Consider the following 25,230-nt stretch of genomic DNA (forward strand, 5'->3'; position numbering starts at 1 on the left):
ATCTTTTTCCATGATGTCAAAAAAGAAGTCTGCCGTCCATCTTTTTGCATATTTCCCACAGTGTAGGAGGAATTCTGGATTTACACCATCTAATTCAGGTGTCTTCCCAGTTTTTATAACTTCATCAGTAATTTCAGAAGCATTGAGGGGTGAGAGTAGTAAAACTGTTCAGGGCACAATGTTTTGAGAACTCTGAGCTTATGCCTGATTTGTCTCTTTGGACTCTGTGTCTTAGTTTGGAACAATTTTCCATGTATTACTGAATTGAGGAAAGGTTCATATTTTGTACTGTTTGCTGGTGTGATTTTTTGGCATTACATGATGTGAAAAACAAAGTTTCCATAATCTCTCAATTTTTTTGTTTTCTCATGTTCTTACTCCCACTCCTACCTCTTATATTGTAGAAAGTCAAATCGGCAAGAAAGGCGTGCATTTCAGAGGATGCTACTCAGCAGCTGCGCTTGCTGTAGCTGGGCTATCTCCTTTACAAAGCCATCTCCTGGCAGGAAAGGAATTGTATTGTTAAACAGTTCTCACTCATTACAAGAGATGCTACAAGGGCTGTCCCTTAGCTTGTTAACACCATTGATGGCTGTGGATAAAGTTTTTGCTGACTGTCCGCTGATAGTCACTAGGGTTGGAGTTTGGGAAGCAAAGCTGGCCTTAACGTTATCTAATAACAGTATCTAGAAGCTTTTCAAATTAAACTGTCTTATACTTTCACAGCCCAGAATAATAGATATGATATTCTGTTTGGTTTATGGCATGCGTAAGAGAGAAACTGCTGGTAAACTTCATGTTTCATAAAGACTTTCACTCCTCTTCCTCAGAAGTGAACTGTCACTGGCCATGACCTAATAATTCTTAATTATTACTACAGATATGGTCATGGAGCAAAGTTTTAATTTTAAATTTCGTGTGGCTATTTCTAACCGTGTGCAGCCCGTGTAAGGCAGACCTCCTGATGAGGGTGGGCGGCATCTGCCATGTGTAGGTAACTGCGTGTTATTGTGGTGGAGGATAGTGTTATGTGTGGTGTGTGAGTTGCAGGGATGTTGGGGACAGCACAAACACCCATCCCCTGAGCCACTGGAATTAACCAATGACGGTTAAAATCCCCGACCCGGCCGAGAATCGAACCCGGGACCCTCTGGACCAAAGGCCAGTACGCTGACCATTCAGCCAATGAGTCGGACTTGGACCAAAGTTAAAGGCTCAGTTTATATTTCAATTACATTCTGTCCTTGTTCGACCACATTGTTTGGTATAAAAGTCAGAGAAATAAAGTTATAGTTGCTACTAACGTGATTAAACAAAACGTATATGTATGACATCTGAAACTAACTCAGTCTTAACAAACCTCTATTCAACAAGAAAATTGTTACGGGCAGAAGTGTGGAAAATACTGAAAACCTTTTCTGTTCTGGCTTTTGTGTCTGATATTAAGTAACTTGTACTGTCATTCTTCATGTGTAAGGAAGTTCACTATCCTAATAAAGCTGAAGATTGTTGGTTTTCATAATGCATGATAAGCTCATAGAAATGATGTTGAAATTCCAAGAATGTAAACTATGTAATGCATATTCTAACTTTTTTTAAAAATACACTTGTGTGTGTTGCTGCTCAGTTTTGATTTTCTCTTGTGCTTTCTTTGGTATTTCTAAACACAAATCATGTGACCTTGCAGAAATGTTGCTACAAGCCACATCAGCAATATTATTGAAGTTCCATCTGTTCCTCCTCCTGCTGTTCCAACCGCAGTGGAAACCAAGCCTGAACAGTCACAAGTTGCATCTAGTGTAGAGGAGCCATCTTCTGCGCATGAAGAACAACCTGCTGTAACTGTTCCACAGTCGTATAGGAAGGTCAATAAACTTCCTCCTCTGGTAGGTAGTAAGATATAATATACTATAGTAAGTTATATAAGAATAATCTATATTTCAGTGCAAAGAATTTTGTTATGTAGAGACAATATTTCACTTTCCCCTCCCTCATATTCTCCTTTAAAAAACATTATGTCCCCGCTATTCTACGCGTAGTGAAGTAGAGAGATCTTTTAATATTTTAATTGTTCTACACTCGAAGGATCAATAATCCCACCGATAAAAACAAACACTGAACAAATCAAGTATTTAGGAATTGACTTCAACAATTAAATTTCTCTTGACAGACAAACTAATAAGCACAATAACTTCTGACTTAAATAATCTGGTCAAGACAAAATTTCTGAAACCAGAGCAAAAGATCGAGATTATTAACGAGTTTGTTTGGCCGGGTTTGATCCGTCCTCTACAATGTGCCCCTGTGACACAATTGTCCAACACTTTTCTTAAAGATCTGGACAAAATTATAAGAAGTTCTGTAAAAGAAATAATGATGCTGCCAGATGATATTCCAAATTCGATGCTGTCTAGTGCCAGAAAGGTCAGAGGGATGGGATTAATTTGTGCAGAATGGGAAGCCAGTATACTGCATTACAATATTTGTAATCACTTACTCCATATTCAGGACGTTGGTCTACCATACGTAAGGAAGTTACCTGACGAACAAGATATGGCACTCCACAGACTTGACATACAAAAAGAAAGTTTTCCCCCAAGGATTGATGGAAGAAAACTATGTGAAATTATGAGAAATCGATCCTTTTAGTCGTGGTGCCAGCTAGTACATATTACATAAAGTGTTATATTCAGACTGCCTGAAAGCAAACTCCTGGATGACTCATAAATCACCTCTGTCCTCTTCTGAATACATAATCGCAATGAAGATGTCATGCAACCTCACTGCAGTCAGGTCAGTTCCTGATAGGTCATTCAATACAACCCGTTGCCGCCAAAATGGCTGCAACGAGACAAAAACCCTTGGACGTGTGCTGGCATTCTGCCAGAGCACTGAGCTAATGTGCAACCATCGCCACCATCGTGTAAGAACATTGATTGCACGAGGAGGTTCACTGCATCTCTACCGATGACGCTAATCAGAGGGCTGACATCATAGCCATCAATAGAAAGGACATTAATGCAATGTCTTAGATCCCACCATTCGCTTTGAAAGAGACCGAGACCTAGAAAAGCAAGCTATTTATGTTATGTGCTTGACTTACCTGTCATCCAAGTACAAAATACCTATCAATCAGTGGATTGTCAGAGACCTGCTATTCGGAGCAAGAGGCACCCTCCCTAGTCAGACTTCGACCTTCCTAAAAAATTTGAATAAATAGTAACGCAGATACTGGGGGACTCTCTGCAAATCATTCATTTCCATCTATACCTGAGACCGTGATTAACATTCCTGCCCCACTAACCCTGGGATAAAGAAGATAACATTAACGATTAAATTTTCATTTTTTAAAATATTTTTAAACTCCATTGAAATTGAAACTGTATTCCGTATCCAAATGGTCACCCTCATTGGAGGATGGATGATTTATTTCTTCGCCGGGCTGAGTGGCTCAGATGGTTAACCCCAACTTGGCAGGTTCGATCCTGGCTCAATCCGGTGGTATTTGAAGGTGCTCAAATACGACAGCCTGGTGTCGGTAGATTTACTGGCACGTAAAAGAACTCCTGCAGGACTAAATTCCGGCACCTCGACGTCTCTGAAGACCGTAAAAGTAGTTAGTGGGACGTAAAACAAATAACATTATTATTATTATTATTATTTCTTTAATAAATATCTCTCTCTCTCTCTCTCTCTCTCTCTCTCTCTCTCTCTCTCATATTGTTGACAGCAGTATCTTCATGGAAAAAAATTGTACAGCTATACGTACATCTTTCCTATTCATTGTAGTAATCATAGATATTATACTCAAAATATATTTATTTTGTTTGTTTGTTTATGATGCACAAGTTACAGCTACACTGTGCAAATTTCCCTTGTACTGTCAACGGACTAATTAACAAATGTACACTTTCATTATAAAACATTACAAACAAAACAAAAGATAACGAGATCAGGTACATAGTCTACTTATAACTGTCCAGATCGAAAGCCATGAGAATGTCCATGTTCATAGCCAAGTCGTCGTGGGGTCAAGATGGCGGTATAACCACTTCACATCTACTTATCCTTAAGAGATCATTTACACCTCTCTCAGATATACTTTTACTTGATTCTATATTAAGCTCTTGTCTCCTATTAATGGTGTTAAGAGTTCTGAGGCAGATTAGGAAAGATTGTTGAAGTATTGAGTGTTGAGTGTGGGGAACACCTCTCCAAGCATCTCTCATTCAATGCAACCTTCTTAGCTTTCGGATTGGTTACCAAGCAACTGATATGAAAGTTATAGATGTTAATTCCCATAGGAAATCTGAAATATTTGTCCTGAATGAGCAAATTTATAATACCAATATAAATGGTCCGTTATTGGACATTATAAATTTTCCAGCTAGCTCATTCTTGGTTGCCAGCGTTTCGCCCTCGTGTGCTAGGGCGGGCTCATCAGTTGGTACCTAGCACACCTACCAATACGCTGGCTAGTGCATACTGTGGAGGCCACTGCGTAGGCTAACTGGAGCCACCGGCAGTGCCAATGCACTAAGAGACTTTGTCTCATCACTAAAAATTGATGCCTGCTTGGCCATCAGATGTTATAGATGTTAATTCCCATAGGAAATCTCAAATATTTGTCCTGAATGAGCAAATTTATAATACCAATATAAATGGTCCGTTATTGGACATTATAAATTTTCCAGCTAGCTCATTCTTGGTTGCCAGCGTTTCGCCCTCGTGTGCTAGGGCGGGCTCATCAGTTGGTACCTAGCACACCTACCAATACGCTGGCTAGTGCATACTGTGGAGGCCACTGCGTAGGCTAACTGGAGCCACCGGCAGTGCCAATGCACTAAGAGACTTTGTCTCATCACTAAAAATTGATGCCTGCTTGGCCATCAGATGTTATAGATGTTAATTCCCATAGGAAATCTGAAATATTTGTCCTGAATGAGCAAATTTATAATACCAATATAAATGGTCCGTTATTGGACATTATAAATTTTCCAGCTAGCTCATTCTTGGTTGCCAGCGTTTCGCCCTCGTGTGCTAGGGCGGGCTCATCAGTTGGTACCTAGCACACCTACCAATACGCTGGCTAGTGCATACTGTGGAGGCCACTGCCGGTGGCTCCAGTTAGCCTACGCTAGCTGGAAAATTTATAATGTCCAATAACGGACCATTTATATTGGTATGATATGAAAGTTAGCGATCTCTAGTGTTAATCCACATTGATGAATAAACATCTCCAGCCTACACTTCTCGTCTGTACTTTGGGTTTCCCAGCCTCTTGTTGCAACACTTTCAACCGACTTAAACAGTCTTTACCAAAGTCACTGTTTCCCCTGTTGCACAATCTTCACTGCTAGGCCATGTGTACAGACTCTTACTCAAATTAAAAGTCATACAAATATAAATATATACATGTTCAGTATTCATCAGCTACAAATAATGCTTACTATGTTCTTACATCTTAATGTAACTTACAGGATATTCACTATTTTATATTACAAATTATTTTGCAAAACTTTCATAACCTAAAATCAGGAGGTCATACTTGTGTAGGGTTACAATTTTTTTTTTTTTAGTAGAGAATGAGTGTCGTGCAGACTTGGAAAGGGTTAAAAAGATTAGCGGGTCACAATTTGACTCTTAATACCTCAGAAGCATTATAACTGGACATACCTGCATGATTACTCAATTCTGCTGGTTTATGAAACTTGCATCCTATCTTAATACTGTAAATAATATTGTTATTCCATACAATAGTTTGGTAAAAGACCTGGTAATGATAATGGATTGCACTCTATCTTGGACTGAACACAGAAGGATTATTAACCCTAGAACTGCGGACCGTCTTTCTGGAAGACGGTGCACTGTTTCGTCAAATGCGATCGTCTTTCTGACAGACGGTGTCTTTCTTCTGCTACAGATTTATAACTGGACGCCAGATGGTACTAATGTAGATACCAGTTTAATACTGATACTTTTATCTTCACATTTGAAAGTCTTTGAAAAACAAGCAACAGTATGGAGAAGATTATTTACCTGTAGGAGTGAAAGTACTTTCATGTGTTGTTAGAATCAGGATGGCAGCATGCTTTGATGACTAATCTGAAATCAAGCGCTTGATTTCTGAAGACCTTATACTCCGTACGGCTCTACTTCTAAATTGACGTTTTAGCAGATTTTGGCTCTGTCTGGTGGTTATGCGCTGAAGCATAGACATCCAACCAATCCCAAGCTGCCATTCATATCGATTTATATCGGCAGAGCACGATCTCGAAACTTAGTTGCCAACTCTAATATTTACATTCGCCACGTGGTTAACCTATCTCGCTCAGCGTGTTTGGTATTCGGTACGGTTCGCGATCTTTTGCATTTTCCTTCAATATTTAGAGTGTTTTTCATATTGTTGGAGGGTTCCAGTGACTCTTGAGATCAGTAGTGTGTTCCCTTTGTAGGCCATAACCTCCTTTCTGGGCCAGCCATTAGCCGTTAATGATGTGTTATTTCCGCATTCTCTTTTATTGTTAATAATATATTCTTTCATAGTGCCAGATATTGTTAGAAAGTGTAGTTCTTGTGAATTTGTTTTCAATCCATATTCTTTCGTTTTTCTGAGTACTGTATTACAATTTAAAAGGGCTGTTTACCGCGGTCATATTGCATCAGCTGTTCTCGCAGGCGTAGCGCGCTGGCAACAGAGGGAAGGTGATGCTCATTTGTTTTGCGAAACTTCAATTTAGAAGTAAGGCCGTGCGGAGTATAGTGACAGTACTGATGGTGACAGTGATTATTATGTTAATTCCGACGAGGAAATTATTCCTGAAAGTATTGAAAGTGACAGCAAAGTACGAGGTGCCTCGGAAGTTGATGTTCAAATCGGTGCAGGTTAGTTATATTATTATTGGCAGTACGTGAATATTTTAAGAAACCAGTGAAGGGATAGGTGTGAACTGTTGATATTTGTGTATATTTTTATAAATACTTTGATCGAAACACACACACACAAAAAAACCTGCCCTAAGGAAACTAAAATAAGCTGTAGGTTCACAAGTCGTGGAAAGAACTCAAAATCAGTTTCGAGAAAAAAAAAAAAGAAAAAAAGTGTTTTACTTACTGTAGCTTTTGAAATATAGAAGTGAGGAATTTTGTCGGGAAAATGTCAGAACATACCTGTGTATATTATAATATCATGATTCAGGAATAGATTATCTATCAAAAATTATTTTCTTAGAGCAAAATATTTCGACAATTCCCTTTGTTCAAAAAAATTTTAATTGTATATTTCGATAGTTGGAAATCATAACAATTTTTTAAATTATTTCTGACATCTTCATGGAGATCAATCTTTTAGGTTTCTATTTGTGTATAAAATGGTTTTATTGGGATTAATATGAGCTTACAGGCATGATTTTATTTTTATAGTGTATATTGAGGAAAATAACTGCAGCATTTGACAAATAAACCTGCAGCAGTTCTAGGGTTAATAAAGCTTGTCTCTGTTGTTCATCAGCTTAGAAGAAACATCTCATGCATGCCAATAAATATACAAAAACTACTTGTACAATTCCTTGTATTGCCTATATTGGAGTATGGCTCAACAGTATACTGGGTGGTATATCCGGCCCTTGTGATTTAGTTTTATGCAACCCTCCATGTTTATTACTATTCTGAATGTAACGAGATATGTGGTTATGAATAGAAGACGGCAGAAATCGTGAGCGCCACTATTAATTCATTACATTACCTCAAATTAAGCCGTAAAATAACCACAAATGTGAAGAACATGTGACATTAGAAGGTGCACACACAAACCAGGAGCAGGTATTGTATAGGCTGGGAACTGCCCGCTGCATGTCAAGCCTCGCAATAACTCACTTGGCAGGGGCATGTGATAAGAGATGTGATAGTGGACAGTGCTGAAGGTCACAGGGGTTCAAATTTCATGCATGTATTTTTTTTTTAATGGCCAATTGCCTGAGATGTGACAAGGTTGCATTCCTGAGAGTTTCCACAGACTAATTTTTATTTTGGCCATGAAAAGGGCCGTTGGTATCGTGACATGGTATGGAGCTGGTGATAGAGGCTAGGAATCATGCTACAGGATTTCAGTTACCTATGTTGTTTAACACAGTTCATGCTTGAACTGATGACCTCCATGGTCAATAAAGAGCTGCAGGTGATGTTGCAAGGACCCTCTGGCACATTGCAACATCTCCGGCATAACAAATCTGCATTACCTCAGTCACGAGCTGATGACGGCAACTAGAATTGGCTGGCTCCTGTGCATACATCAGTAGTTTACATGGCCCACAGGAAGATATTGATGGGCATAAGATCTGGCAGTCCAGGGGACATGCCCTCCCCTTCCTATCCAGTTATCAGGAACCTTCACATGGTGATTGTTCCGGACACCCACCACTGCATGTGCTGGAGCTCTTTCATATTAAAACCACATCCTGTAGTTGTCAAAAAGTGGCACATTTTCCAACAACGGGGGTAGTTCATCTAGGAAAAACCGCAGCTTGTGTTCTCCTGTCAGATGGCCTTCAAACAAATAGGGACCAATGAGGTGATCACCCACAATGCCACACCATGCGTTCATGCCCTGATGTATCTGAAAACTGCCCATCATACCCAATGGGGATTATCCACACTCCAGTAGTGCATAGTATGGAAATGAATATTTCCATTGTTGTGGAACTGCGTTGCATCCGTTAAAAGATTGTTGCTAAAAAGACACAATCGTTGTTGTAAGCAATAATTTTAATTTTTTGCCCTATTGATGGATGTAACTCACTTTTAACAATCCTAGTTTGTTGTTTTATTCCACCTAATGAATACATACAAATAGGACTAGTTTTGACCGTATGACTCAGTCATCTTCAGCTATTCATTTTAAAAAAATAAACTAAAATGAGGACACAATCATCAAATAAAATGAAGTTTGTATACCCTGAGCTAAAAGAATAAATACATTGTAAAACACTTTAGTCCACATCAAAATTCTTGAATTTTCACTTGACACTTGTCTTCTGTAATAATGAGAATAGACTAATTTACAGACTTGATAGGAATGTTCCAATTGAGTACAGGTTGTGTCATACGAATTAACAATGTTTTAAAATATTCAAAGGATTATGTACAAATTACAGGCAAATGGTTGATAATGGTTGTTGAAATGTTTGAAACAAATAGTTTAATTTGGGCCGCAAAGAAATTATTTCATCTGGAACATACTGAGTCCTATGAGAGTAACATGTACTGTACATCACTGTTGATTGATGATCCATAGTATGAATTTGATGAATGTAGTTCATAAAACAACTAAGTAGCCAAAATGATCAATCATCAAAGATGGAATATTTGAAGGATAATATTCCATCTCTCCCCTGGCAACATTTTTCCTTCGATTGGTCCTCTCAAGCCAGTCTTAAGCCACTTGCAGATTTAGCAACACTGCCTCGCATAACCCATTTGAATTCGCCTGCGTAGCGATCTCATTGGCTAATGAGTAGGGGTCGTATTTTTTGGTAATAGTGATACGCACCAAATTTTACAAATCTTCATTCTAGCCTATATATGACCTTGTAGGTACTGTACCGTAACGTATTTTAGCGAAATGAACTTGTGAAATATCGCGAAATCTGATTTATTACACGAATCGCGCAAATAATCGTGAAATATACCCCACTTGGTACGAAAAATGCGAAATCGTATCGGAAAAAGTCTCCAATAAACGTTTAAATGCTTCTGAGAACTTGACTATAGTAGTTTCTTTCTCAGTTGATTGATAGCGCTGTATATTCTCTATCTCTACACAAATGCACACAAAGCGATGAGCCCTGTGTATCGGAGGTATGTGCATTCAGTTCCGCGATCTCTACGGCAATCATTAAAAATCGATATCTGTTATCGATTACAGCAAATGGCGTTGTGTTCATAGCAAGATCGGTTGTAGATACAGCAGTGGGCATTATACTCTTTCGCAGTGAGAATTCGCCACTTATGAAACTTTATCAGCAAATGTCCAGCATTTAAGTACAAAAATGCTGAAAACTAAAGTCACAACAGTTTTTCCGGGGGCCGAGGAATACAACAGTGAGGCCTTCTATGTATTTGATGCTGCAAGAAAGATTCTAATGTGTAAGTACTGTAATGTTCGCATTACGTGAAAACGAAGAGACATGTGCGATAAATACTGTAGAGAATCAGAAACGCACAAAAAGAAGAAGAATGAAGCAAATGAAGATAATTTTGAGCGGCAAATAACAATCGGCGATACTTTACAAATCGCAAAGGAGCTGAAAAGTGGTAGAGAGCAATTTGTAATAGACACAACAAAAGCATTCATGTAAACCAGCATTTCTATAGAAAAACTGGATAATCCTGGCATGAGGACATGGATGAATATAAAAGGAAAGATAAATAATACCGACTTTATTATAAAATATGACGATATTAGTAGGCCTATCGTAAATAAATCGCACCGAGCTCAATAGCTGCAGTCGCTTAAGTGCAGCCAGTATCCAGTAATCGGGAGATAGTGGGTTCGAGCCCCACTGTCGGCAGCCCTGAAGATGGTTTTCCGTGGTTTCCCATTTTCACACCAGGCAAATGCCAGGGCTGTACCTTAATTAAGCCCACGGCCGTTTCCTTCCAATTCCTAGGCCTTTCCTATGCCATCGTTGCCGTAAGACGTATCTGTGCCGGTGCGACGTAAAGCAAATAGCAAAAAAAAAAAAATAGCCTGGTTGAGTTGTAATAATGTTATTGTTTTTACGTCCCACTAACTACTTTTACGGTTTTCGGAGACGCCGAGATGTTAGAATGTTGTCCCACAGGAGTTCTTTACGCGCCAATAAAACTAGTAACACGGGGCTGACATATTTGAGCAGCGGACTGAGCCATGATTGAACCTACCAACTTGGGCTCAGAGAGCCAATGCCTTAACTGTCTGAGTTACTCATCCCCGGCCGGGCAGCACCAGCATATCCATAAATATCCTCCAGGGGTATATGGCTGTGCAAAATGCAGTGAAAGCACGTCTGATAGAAGAGAAGAAAGGAGACATTGTTAGTGGAGTTTTAGGAGGTTCGATAGAAGACCACAGTAAATTTGCACCAAGTGTTCGCAAGCATTATGGTTTCTGACGTCTAATGTGGTCAGTGAAAGGGGCTGCTTTGTTTACAAAAATATACTTTCTGACCGTCGTACAACTCTGAATCCTGATAATGTTGAAACCATGCGTAGTTTTTACTTTGGAGACAAGTCATTCAAGATGTAAAAACGTGTAGAACCAAACCAAACCCCACGGCACTTAACGCTCTGAAAGGGCCTTGGCCTGCCCAATGACCGCTGGTCAGCCTGAAGGCCTGCAGATTACGAGGGGTCGTGCGGTCAGCACGATGCATCCTCTCGGCCGTTATTCTGGTCTTTCGAGACCGGGGCCGCCATCTCACCGTCAGATAGCTCCTCAATTCTAATCAGGTAGGCTGAGTGGACCTCGAACCAGCCCTCAGGTCGAGAGAAAAATCCCTGACCTGGCCGCAAATCATACCCGGGGCCTCCTGGCGAGAGGCAAGCACGCAACCCCTACACCACATGACCGGCAAAAAATTGTGTAGGCTATGTATAAATTCCTAACTTCGTTTCGAGGTTTCAGTGATTTATATAGGCCTACCGGTATTTATTTCTATAACATTTTGTATATTTGGTTGTTCTAAGGTTCAATAACGATTTAATACGTTTCAAGTGTTCACTTTAAAACCCCTAATCACAAAATTAATTAGATTTACCCCATACCATAAGAAATATTTCACAAGAAACATTGATCAGTATGACAATTTATTTCACGAAATACCTACCGAAATAGTGTTAGTTTTAACACCGAAATCAACAGTTTTATTTCACCAAAAAGTAAGGCCCTTACTAATGAGCTTGTTAAATCACAGAAAAGACCCACATATACAAGTTCACAATGTTTATTTTTCAATATCGGTGTACTATAAGAATATTTTAACTTTTGTATATATCTTGTCTATAATAGTACCTTGATTCAAACTCTATCAATGATTGAGCTTTAAGCAGATGGTCTTTTCCAACAAGAACGAAACATGTACTTTTAATATATCAAATAAACATTGTGAACTTGTATAGGTTGGACTTTTCTGTGATTAAGGTTGACAATATAGATCAAATATGAAGTTTATATTCTAATTGACTAACTTCAGCAGTTGATAAAATGACAACGGCGCGAGTTAACAGATTATATTTTCAAGTTATTCTTCGGTATGACCAATCAAGGTATGTGAAATTATGTGAAACTTTACTATGCACCAGACTATCATACATTATGTATGATACCTTTCCTTCCTTTCCCCTGCATGGTTGGATGTACGTGTTTGTTTACAATGCTAACTAATAGTGCATCATGGAGTATATGGATGGTGTTATGCATCACTTGACCAAGCGCCAAAAGTAGATTTTGTGATATTAACACAAACGCAAAATCCTTTGTATTAATTCATATTTCTTCTTAAATGTAATGTATTATATACCACAATCAAGATAAGATCATAAATTTTCTTCTTAATGTATCAAATTTAGGAATATTTGAAGTATATTGTCGTAATCTGAGATAATGGCCCTTAGTCACTTGATGCTTTATTGTGGTTACCTTAGTTTTTTGTTTTACATCACATGACTAACAAATAAAATTGTTATTTAGTGATCGATTTGACTTTTAAAATTTCAGTGCAGTGTAAAATATGTTACTTGTTAACTAATTTTATTGCTTATTTAAGTACAGGATTAAATTATACATAGCAGCATAGAACACGAAATAGAAAAATCATTAATTTTAGAATATAGTATAAAAATTACACTGTTAGATCATAGCATTATGGCATCATAAACACACAGTTTTCTCCAAGTGTAATATAATGCAGGACGTTAAGAATTCCTGAGTTCAAAATCCATATTTCCACAATCAAACCCATCTATATCATTGTCTATTCCAGAATCACTATACAAGCCCTTATAGAAAGGCTTGGCATCATTGAGAATTAGCTCCATGAGGGAGCGCAGGTCGTGAAGCTTCGCTTCTGAAACTGGTTTTCCACTGGGCCATAACGGAGTGAGCAGACCATGTAGAACTGATCCTTTTTCATTCTGAAGCCGGCAACCAACTCTAGATTTCTTAATGTCCACTTCAACAGTGCATTCTGCATCAAAATGTTATGAAGAAAATGCTAAAAGGTTTATCTTTCTTTAACTCTACTTCTCTCACATGCAGCCAGTTTTGCTAAACAGTTATTACCACAATGGGGGATTTCGGTAAATAAAGAAAGAGTACATTAACTACAATGATGACACATTGCAGAGAAATAATGTGAACTCGAAAGTTGTGTAACACGGAAAAAAACCTGCCCGGGAATCTGCTACATGGGAATCTACATTTACCATCACACGACCAAGCGACTGCAGCTTGTCGTGTGATCATTTGATGCGTGATTCAGACTCAGAAATGGTGGTTGGTCACTTGATGCAAAACTTCAATTTAATGATTGAGAGGTTGGCGTTTGGTCAAAATTCATTTCCCGCGAAATCATATTGAGAATAAAAGTCCGAACAATAACCTAAGTAAAGTTTACACCTTTAGCTACCAGATGGTGCAATAATCTTTAAAAAATCCATTTTGGCGCTTGGTCAGTTGATGCATAACAACATCCATATCATCTTCATAGTTGGTCTGTTTGCTCCAATCTAAAATGTTTCGTTAAGCTATACAGAAATAATGATATTACTTCAGTTATTATACATATGTTGTATTTTGATGCTTAATATTTTACCATGTAGAATTTGAGAGGAGATTATGTACATTAAATGGGGCTTCATAGCCCTACGTATGTTATCTTTAAATAAATAATTAATTAATCAGTGAATCAATCTCTCATATGTGGCTTTTTATATGATCATATTCATAGATTCTGTTTATTGAAACATAATATATCTGTTTGGAATGTATTCACAAAATTATGAGATTCAGCATTTTATACTTGGGTAATATGTTTTAACAGTAACACTTGTTCTAGATTGGTTGATTTATTTAAGCTTTTACTGTGGGTAAACTATGGTATATTATGAGCCAAAATAAACAGTACTGTACTTGTATTTGAACAGTGAATTTATGTACATTTACAGTATTACAGTGGTTCAAAATTTTCACCATTGTGTTGCAAACGCACTTCATGACGATTGCAGGGATTCTTGAACACATTCATATCAGGCTTTATTCCTCAAGGAGTGGATATATAAATCAAACAACCATTAAATTTGTAGTAGTAGTAGTAGTAGTAGTATAGAGGACTCAACCATCTGCTTGTATTATGCAATTTCTGTTGGGAGTTAAGAAGTCAGCAGTATGTGCTGTGTCAGCAGGATGATGAAGGAAGGCTTTTATCATGGTATCACGTGAATGATTTGAAGAAATTGTTTAACATATTGCAAAGTATGTTCGGTAGCATTGTCAGAATGTGAGCAGGCAATTTTGCTGGAATATGCATTGACTTCCTGTTGCAGGACCGTTTGGTGTGTCTCTGTATTAGTCAGCATTCTTTCAGAAACACTGAATAGCATGGAGAGTTATACTTTCAGCATTCACACATAATTTCCAGGCATGTATATCATGGTTGGCCTCGTTTAGTTTTGATAGCAATTCCAAATTATTCAGAATCCAGAATCCAGGCAGCAGAAATGAAATGAAATTTGTCCGTAGCATGATCGGCAAAATACGGAGGGACAGAGTCCGTAATGAGGAAATCCGCAAGCAGGCTCAAGTTGTAAGACTGCAGGACAAAATAACAGTGCAGCAACTGAGATGGTATGGACATATGTGACCCATGGGTGATAACAGATTACCAAAAAAATGTACGATCTAAAACTTGAAGACAAAAGACCAAGAGGGTGACCAAGACTCAGGTACAAGAACATGGTGAAGATTGACATTCAACTTTGGAAAGCATTGAAGAAGGAGAGAAGTTCAGGGACCGCAACTGGTGGAGAAGCCTCGTTTGCCGACCCATCGCTTAAGATAGAACGACGTGGGATATGTATGTATCTATGTATGTATGTATGTATGTATGTATGTATGTATGTATGTATGTATGCATGTATGTATGTATGTATGTATGCATGTATATCGTGGTTCAATACTCTGTGGGCGATCACTGAACCATCGACTACCATTAAATCCCTGAGACATCAAGATGGAATCGTGATATACGTGGATGTCTGGTTGGCAGCCTAGATTCTCACAGTTTTGCTGCCAATTAATGGTTGGTACATGTTCATGTTGAAACTTCTGGAGCCAGATCTGTGCTGCCATCTTGTGGAAATTATATGCTCTACCATCACAATCCTTCAAAAGGTACTTTTCTTATCAGGGGTGCACGATCATTCTGAAGCAGGGATATTCCATTGTCACAGCCCCTCCAATATATCACATCCAACTTGTGCAACACTTCCCCAGTGGGATCATCCAACCTTTCAAAGGCTCAGAGGAACAAGTTCTCACATATGGTGCTTAACACTGACATCCTTTGTACTGTAATGTTATCATATTGGTATTTTAGAATTTGATATTGGTTGTAAAAGGTTCAATACTAAAATGTTCATTTTGTCACTCATTGAAATTAGATTTTTCTCAACCCAGTTCTGCTTTTAGTCACCTCAGGTTGTTGCATACTATAGCACTGTAACACGGTGCTCAGAATTTTTATCTACTTAACAGCATTTATTGTTCATTTGTCATTTGACATGCATAATGTATTGTACTTGTCTTAGTAACATATTAGTTATATTAGGAAGAAATGTGAAATTATTCTGTTATTCTAGGCAAGAACTTTACCAATGCCTGCTAAGCGGCCCACTCCAAGCTTGCAGAACATGGTATCTATAGACTTCTGGGAAAGTTATGATCCAGAGGAAGTGTGCAATTCTGGCTTTGGGCTGATTGGTTCTGAACCCTTCCATATTCGGGCCATCTGTTTTCTTTGTGGGAGTGCTGGTCATGAACAAGTAAGAGAATTAATATTATATCTGAATACTGTGTTCAGATTTAAAGGTTTCTACATATAGAGGTATTGGTAAATGTTAAGCTGTAATAAATATTCTGATTACAGATACCTCGTTTTTGAATATTGCTTGTAGAATGTTACTCAATTATAGTTTTCAGTTATTGGGTGCATGTCCCCTTCTGTTCTTCACTTTGGACTGCAGCAACAGTGACATACTTTGTCATCAAAAGATGATGCATTGCCTCAAGCTCAATAAGAAAATACAGATAACTCTTTACCTTGGGAAGGGTGTAAAAAACACACATTTTCCCATGATACTTCCTATTTTTATCTTTAAAACTTTTGAATATTACTTGGTAAATCATTTTTTAGTTTAAAAAAATTGTTTCAAGAACCTTACAGTAGAACTGCATTGAGAAACGTGTATTTGGTGATCATAGTATCACTTTCTTCTTTTTCTGTACTGAGATGTTCAGCACTTGATAAAACCTAGGACTGAACATTAGTGAAAAGTTCTTTGGTTAACTTTCAATTTGCGGTTCACATACTGTTCTTTCTGTGTCGTACTGTGTCATTTTCACATGACGTTGAGATGGAATAATCACAGTAAATCAGTACAAGTACTGGTGCATGGAAGGAAGATCGGAACGATTCACAAACATGGCGCCGGAGTAGCCTTAATATATCAATATGTATACACGTCACGATTAGAAAATGTCAGTCGCGAGAAATGGACTTTATTAACATCTTAAAATTTAATATTGTATAATATTAGTTATGTAGTTGTAATTTTAAATGTTATATGTATTGTAATCCGTGTATTTCGTAAGATGAAACCAAAGGAAGTGTACGTAAATAGACATTACATATGGTAAGGTATCGATGTCATGAATACACAATGGTGGCGATATCTGTGTCGTAATTAGCGAAGTTATATTCATTGAAATAGTAATATATGCTATGAAGTTAAAAGATTCCGTTGCAGGTCACTGTTAGGATGAAAAATTGTAACGCAGATGATTATTGGGAGGTTAGTGAGACAGAGAAAAGCTTTTAGGTTGGAAAGGCAAAAGATATTTGTGACAAGCAAAAGATTTGGAATTGTATAGTGCACCCTATGGGTCAGGGTGACCACAGTATTTTTCCCAACTAGTCAGTTACATATCTCAGGATATTCATGCCTCCAGAAAAATGGTTAATTTTTCTATGTTTTGGTTTAACGTGCGTTCAAAGAGAAAATAATGACACCATATGCGGTCCAGCATTACGTAATTTAACGCTCAGTAGTGGATTTCGCGTACGCAAACTTCAGTTAACCTTTCGACAAACACATCTGCATAACGAGAACCTTACTCACTAAGTATAACTACAGACTACCATTACAAATGAAAACTCATTCCATTCTATAAAAAATCAGTCAAGAAACACATTTATTAAATTATCAGACTTGCGAAAGAAATGGTTAATGTCAAATATTGCTCATGATCTTCCAATTGTCAACCTAATAAATAAATATTCTAATCCCTAAATCAAATATTCTAAGTCAGCGCTGGCTTATTCCTAAACTAAGTTTTCATATCTTAACATTCTGGGTCGCGTATTCCTGAAATGAATTGTTGCTTTGTTTCATCTTCCTATTAAAATTTACATCTGGTCATTTAAGTATACAGTATATCATATTCTTCTGATCATGGTCAAAATTCGGTATATCAGTAAATTATTCCATCACTCACGGTGTTAATTATACACCCTCATCAAAAATACAATCATTACATTGTTCAAATTATCGTGGAAATGAACTGAATATGAATAAAAGTGTTCTGAATACTAATATCAGTGATCTAAGTTACATTGAAAATTATCTGAGTTCGTTGGTGCAGACTACAGTGAAGAAAATGAAATACTGAATGACGCACTAAGCTTCTCGGTCCAATTGCCACTTAAGTATGGCTCCTAGCTAAATATTCGCTCTAATAATATTTCAGATTAACAAAGCATCGATGATATCCTACGTAAATCTCAAATAATTTTCCTACTCTTAGCTATATAATTTCTTATGTAACGTATTCCAGTTCAATATGCACGTAGCCAATAAGCATTTTTTCATATATGGATTTGCAAGTGCCTACATTAAGATATTTTAACACTACATTACCATACTAGTTACATCCTAGTTTGATCTTCCACGCCATTAACATTCAATCAGAATACGACACAGTCATGCATTCATATACCCATCACCGGTTGTTATAATAGTCAAACCACTTTCACACTTCATTAAAATATGCGTAATTTTATTGTCCATACCTTGCTATAGTTCCTCCCTGGGGCATACTTATATTCCGTAGTCGCTTTACTTGTGCTCCTATATCGCACATTATATATATATATATATATATATATATATATATATATATATACACACACACATACGTTTTACTTCCTGTTAATCTGCACAATAATACATTTAAAGTATCATATATACTTCATTATTTCATTACTAACCTTCGTTTCAACCCATATTTAATTCATTTAACATCTATAATTATCGCGTTTAACCTCCAATATTAATTAAACACAACGATACGTATCACTCCAATAGCGCAGAATTCGTTCCTCAAAACACATTTTGTCATACAATTTAACATATAACCCCAAATTCAGTATCTATTTTTTTTTCAATATAATAACACAGCAAAGAGTATGGTAATTTAACTTAACCAATTCAAACATGCGTCCCTCTGTGATGTAAACTGGGTTTGACTGGTATTACATCATTCATGGATCTTTCTAACTAACCGGGATTCTATGAAACATATGTTACACTACGTCACACTTTTAAATCGTATTCTTACTTCCTTGGATAAGATGATATAGTAAATACGTTACCAATCTGTCACGAGATATCGTCTTAAATATTTCACCCTGCACTTTCTTGTATTCACTGCACACTTAATTATCTCACGTTTAGGCTATTCAGATCTATTGCATATACTGGTAATACTCTACATAAGAAATTATACTACTTAATACTATTACTTAGCTCGCCATTCAATATCTCGGGCCTTAGTTGCTCTTCGGTCTGGTCACAGGCCTTGGATTGGGAACTGGGCAGGTTCTCCATCACTGGTATCTCGGGTAGAGTGATCTCCTCCACACGGGTCGGGTGGTTTTAACTGCCAGGATGACATCTCTCTCCAGGTTGGTCTATGCCGATTTAGCAAGCCATTATCTGTTCAGGAACACAGTAGACAATATCCATCGATACTGGAAAATGTAAATTCATCATGGTTCTGCGAAGTACATATATATTTTTATAATGATTGCCTCTTTATTTAGGCTATCGTTGCTATTATTTCCACTTAATATAGCTCAATTTCAAGCTCTCGCGACTCAATCAACTTCTTGTTTCCAAACGATTTTGCGTCTAAGTATTTTGAAGACCTTTTCGAAATTTCTGGATTTTATTTCTTCTTTACTGTATTTCCACGTTTATCTCTTCGTTTTCTTCAATATTACCGACCTCTGAGCTTAAAATTCACGTTAGATACTGCAAATCTTGCTTATTTTTTTAGAGCGATGTTCAGGAAGTCTTATCCTTACGAGGTCAATTTTTTTAAGTCAGTTTTTATAATAATCCGATTGACCCTACTTATTTTTTTAAAACAATTCTATCGATTCTACACCATTGTACACCGCCTTCATAGTGGTAGGTTTAAGTTAGTCATGGCCTTCTGACATATATAAGTATCGATATCCTACTACACATTTCTTTGCCTTGGCTGGCCTCTATCTTCCGTAGGCGCCATTTTGTAATACGTCCAGTAAATGCATCGGGTACAATAGTAAAACATGCTGTTATATGTCTAATAATCTCAGTCCAGATTGTTTACAGGCTCATTCTGCTCAAGAAGAATGCATGTTTATTTGGTCCACAAGTCAGTTAATCTTTGTATGTTCATCATCGTCATCACCGTCATCGCTGACCAACTCCAGTTTCACAGGTGTGGTACATGAGCCCCTTCCATTTTGTTCGGTCCATGAACCATTCTTCGTTCACAATCCGCTCCCAATCCTGACCTCTCTCCTCTACATCCTTCTTCATTAAGTCTGTCCATTTTTCTCTAGGTCTGCCCACTGGTCTCTTTCCCCTTATTTCTCTTTCATACTCTTTTCTTGCAGACCTGTTGGCACTTGTTCCTTTCAAATGACCAAACCACTTCAGTCTTGCCTTTTGGATCTTCTGGAGAAAGGAGTCTTCTAGTCCTACATCTTCTGACTTTTTCATTCCTGATTTTATCCTTCCTGGTCTTCTGGATCATTGTGTATAAGAACTTAATTTCTGCTGCGTGGAGTTTCAAGTTGTCCTTTCTTGTTAATGTAGTGGTTTCCAGGCTGTGTGTGTGGATAGGGGTGTAGTATGATTTATACAGTGTCATCTTGGTTTTGAGTGGTACTTGTTTATCCCATAGTAGCTGTCTTACATGGAGGTAAAAATGTATTGCTTTGCTGATTTGACTGTTTACTTCATATTTAGCTAAGTTATCCTTGGACATTATACTACCCAAGTACTTAAATTCTATGACACTGTCCAGCTTAGTGCCATTTAGCATGATTTCTGGCTGATTGTAACCCTTCTGTACCTTCAACACCACCGTTTTAGCCTTGTTGGTGTTTAATCCATATCTCTCAAACTCCTGACTCCACCCCTGCAGTCTCTCTTCCACATCTTTCTCTGAGTTACCCCAAATTACTACATCATCTGCAAATGCAAATGCTTTTAAGGTTGTTGCCCCTTTTCTTTCAGCACCTTTAATATGGTATCCAATAACAATGATAAATAATAGGGGCGACAAAGCACTACCTTGTTGTACTCCCCTTTTTGTCTCAAACCAGTCTGACAGTCCATAACCGACTTGTACACAGCTTCTGGTTTTCTCGTAAAACACCTGAACTTTTGAAATTAGACTGCCTTAAGCTCCCTTAGTATGCTGTCATAAGCCTTTTCCATGTCAAGGAACAGTAGATATAAAGGCTTTTCTTTTTCCCAATGTTTTTCCATTAGCATCCTGACAGCAAATTTAAGATCTGTTGTTGATCTTCCAGTCCTAAAGCCATATTGTTCCTCTTCTAAAAGTGGTTCTACAATTTCTCGTAATCTATCCTCTATCATTTTTTCCAGAATTGTTAGTCCATGAGAGAGTAGAGTGATGGCATGGTAGTTGGTACATTTCCGTCTGCTGTCTTTCTTGAATATAGGTACAATTATACCTTTCTTCCAGTCTTCTGGGATGGTATTTTTCTGTCATACCACATTTAGGAGTTTATATAGCCATTGGATCGCTGGGGTTCCTCCTGCTCTCAACATGTCCACACTTAACTCATCTGTTTCTGCAGCTTTTCCTTTCTTCATCTTTTAAGGCTCTTCTCTATCTCCAACCATGTGATTGGTGGCTCCATATTTTTACTGGGCTCTTCACTTTTTCCAGATTCTTCTCTGTTTTGAATTACATTTGATGCCTCTCCATTCAGGAGCTTGTCAAAGAAGGTCTTGAATTCTCACCGGATTCCATCTTCCTCTCGTACTACTGATCCATTGTCCTGCTCTATTACCTTGATGTCTTCTAGGTGATTTCGCTTGTTTTTTAATTACAGTAGAAAATCCGTTATAGCGAGAATTCATAACCGCGAAAAATTTACTCGCTATAACGGATTGTCGTTATATCCGATTTTTGTATAAAACTCGGAAAACCCTTCATGCGCATTAAAATCAGCATGAAACGGCAATAATTTTGTTCAAAACTTGTGTTTCCGCAGATGATATCCACACTACAGCTTACTTGTTTGTTATTTTTCGTAATCCGATACTACGTGAAAGTGTACGTTTAATTTCATTCTGAAGTACTGTATTTCTCCGAATCCAAGATGAACCCCACTTTTCCTTCAAAAAATTTTAATCAGGCTCAAAAAGAAGTTTGTAAAATCATATGAATGCCTTGTTGTACATTAGGCCTATGCATTTTTAGATGCCGGACATTGACTTTCGTCACGCCGTATTTCTTTCTTTTTTTTTTTTTTTTGTGGCTGCACAATTATTCTTTATTTTCGCGGGTTTAAGGACCATTAACTTAACATCGGCATCATAATACCGAAAAGAACTCGTTGAAAATTTTCCGGCAATACCTATTCATTCCACCTATTCAACCTACAATACAACGATCCATCAGCAAATTATTCTTGCTGTCTATAAAACTGTTATTTTTACGCAGCGTCAGATATAACCGGCTACCGCTACACGCTCGTCTGGTTCGGCCAGATTCAGCAGCTAGCGATGTATAGGCCTAATTGCGAACGTTGAAAGTCAATGAACGAGTTTATTGCGCCACGGTATGGCCCTTCCGCTCTTGCATTTTTCGTGCACATACCTCACAATTTCATCGTCAACTTCTTTTAAGCGCCCTTGTTGCGGACCACTGAATGCATTTTTTGTACAGTACCGGTACGCATTTTTTAGCTCTTTGTCTTCACGCTAACGCCAAATAGTGGCTTTAGTTAGGCCTATGCCGTATTTTCTTGCGGCTGCACAATTATTTTACATTTTTCGAGTGTTTAATAAACATCAACTTAAAATTAGCATCATAATATCGACTAGAACCCGTTGTAAATTTGCCGGCAATAAGTTTTCCACGTATCTTTACAATACGACTATCCATCACGAAAATATTCCTGCTGTCTATAAACCTTAAGTTTACTAAGCGTCAAGTACAATAGACGTGTTATGACTCTGCCACTGAGTAGCCATGGCTTTTCTAAGAATTCGAAGGGTCGCATGTTTTGATGCCATTCTGCAGGTTTGAGAAACACACAGGCACTGCACAACCGGTTGTCGCGGCTAACGATGTGTAGTAAAGAGGCGGTCGTTTATATTGTCAACGAGTTCTGTGCGCGTGTGAAAAGAAGCAGCGTGGTTACCGCTGTAGTTGCCAGTGGTATCAATTAACTTACTGTTAGGCCTCGAATGCAACAACCCTTGAGTTTTCGCATGAGATTCTGAGAAAAAAGTCTTGGATTCGGAAAAATACGGTATCACTCCAGAGATTCCTGTGGCAAACACCTCAGCTTTCTTCTTCAAACAGCATCACCTAACCTAACCGTATATGTAGCCTATCATGAAAACATATTTGAAACGCATGTAGAGAAATAACCTCCACGCGAAAAACTTACATGTAAATAGCCGTAACTAGACGCGAGAAGATATGAAATATCCTCTGAAATCAGTGATGTACTCTGCCATATTTGGAGGTGTATCACATTCTTACTTAATTTCCGTATATTACATTAAAATGAAGATATCGTTTACTTCAGTCTTTATTTTTAACGAGTTAAGAACTGCTATCGGCCACGTTATTTACGCATTTATTACGAAAACGTGTTATCCTCTTTATCGGTGCTAGTTCTATACATCCCTATTGGCAGGACAAGTTGGTTCAAAATAACTAGTGGGCTGAGACAGGGAAGTGTTCTATCACCAATCCTGTTTACAATAGTAATGGATGACATCATGAGAACAGCAAAAGCAGCATATGGAGGAAGAGAAATGAACATGTTGTTATTTGCAGATGATATTGTGATTTGGGGAGAAGACGACATGAAGGTTCAAGAACAGTTGGATGTGGTGAATGGGAAGATCGAAGAATGTGGATTGAAAATAAGTGTAGAAGAAAGTAAAACTCTTGTTATGACTAGAGGGGAGAAGGAAGGTAAAGGTCAGATTAGACTTGCAGACAAGCTCCTGGAAGTAGTGGAAACATTCAAATACCTAGGGAGTGAATAAATGGAGAATGCTGGACTGGATGCTGAGATTAGTAAGAGGATTCAAGCTGGAAGTTGTTTCTATCATAGTATAAGAAACATGTTATGGGACAAAGATGTGCCAATGGAAACAAAGGAAACTATGTACAAGATGTATTACATACCCGTAACAACTTACGGAGCAGAAACTTGGACAGTGTCAAAGAAGGATGAGAGTCGAATACGGGCAGCCGAAATGAAGTTCTTGAAGAGTATGATACAGAAAAGTCGAAGAGACAAAATAAGGAATGAGAAAATCAGGGAAGGGATTGGAGTGGTAAAAATGAATGAAACAATAGAGAAGAGCCAACTACGATGGTTTGGGCACAAGCGAATGAGTGACAAAAGAATGCCAAAAAAAGTGATGGAAATGCAAATGCAAGGAAGGAGAGGCCGTGGACGACCACGATTGAGATGAAGGATACAATCCAACGCAGTATTATAGAAAGAAACCTGGACTGGGGCACAGTGTTGGAGGAGGAGTGGTGGAAAGACCGAAGAGAGTGGAGAGGAACCATATTTTCCCCTATCCAGCTAGAGCTGAATAAAGGGAAGTGATGATGATGATGATGATGATGATGATATCATGGATCTGTTTTCTCTTTCATAAAATACATAAGTGTGGATGGTGTGGATATTTATTCGTTCCTTTACACTGAGCTGTCGATAAGTACTCTATATTCTTCATAAATTATTCCTCGATCAGACAGAATGAAAATCAGTTACTAAGATAATTAAATGCACACTAATATATGGTGGCGTAATTTTAAGGAAAGCTGCCGACAAGAATATAAATAAACAAGGCAGCCAATGAGAATCAAATATAAACAAACGGCGGCCATGCTAGAAAAATAGCCAGTGACGATCAAATGAATAAGCGGCAGCCATGCTGGAAAAATAGCGAATGACAATCAAATAAATATGTGACAGCCATGCTAGAAAAATAGCCAACAGTAATCAAGTAATGACGATGATAATTAAGTAAACGAATGGCGGCCATGCTGAATTCCAAACCTCAACACTGTACAAGACACAAATATCAATGTCGTCTCGACCTGTAACGACCAATATGAAATGACAAATACACATAAATTTGGATATCAGTTGGCTCCATCTGAAATAAATAGACAGTAGCACACTACAAAATAACCAAGCTACTGGTCAAGCATCTCAAATCATGCGTTAAAATTCTGGAGATTTATTTCCGAATTACAACCCAAATTTCTAAATTCTTCTTTAGCATATGTAAATATGATCATATCCTCCGTTCCAAATATATTGTAACCAATCAAAATATGCAGTC

At 37.8% G+C, this 25,230-nt stretch overlaps 1 protein-coding gene across 1 annotated transcript in view; it reads left to right on the forward strand.

Moving 5' to 3' along the window:
• Nucleotides 1-25,230, forward strand: part of trx (trithorax) — a 261,612-nt gene that overhangs the window by 97,310 nt on the left and 139,072 nt on the right. The window contains exons 7-8 of the mRNA XM_067138870.2: nt 1,688-1,886; nt 15,895-16,077. Of these exons, the coding sequence (XP_066994971.2) occupies nt 1,688-1,886; nt 15,895-16,077 (382 nt within the window). The remainder of the gene's footprint in view (nt 1-1,687; nt 1,887-15,894; nt 16,078-25,230) is intronic.

This window comes from Anabrus simplex, chromosome 1, assembly GCF_040414725.1.
Source record: "Anabrus simplex isolate iqAnaSimp1 chromosome 1, ASM4041472v1, whole genome shotgun sequence".
In the NCBI taxonomy this organism is placed as follows: Eukaryota; Metazoa; Arthropoda; class Insecta; order Orthoptera; family Tettigoniidae; genus Anabrus; species Anabrus simplex.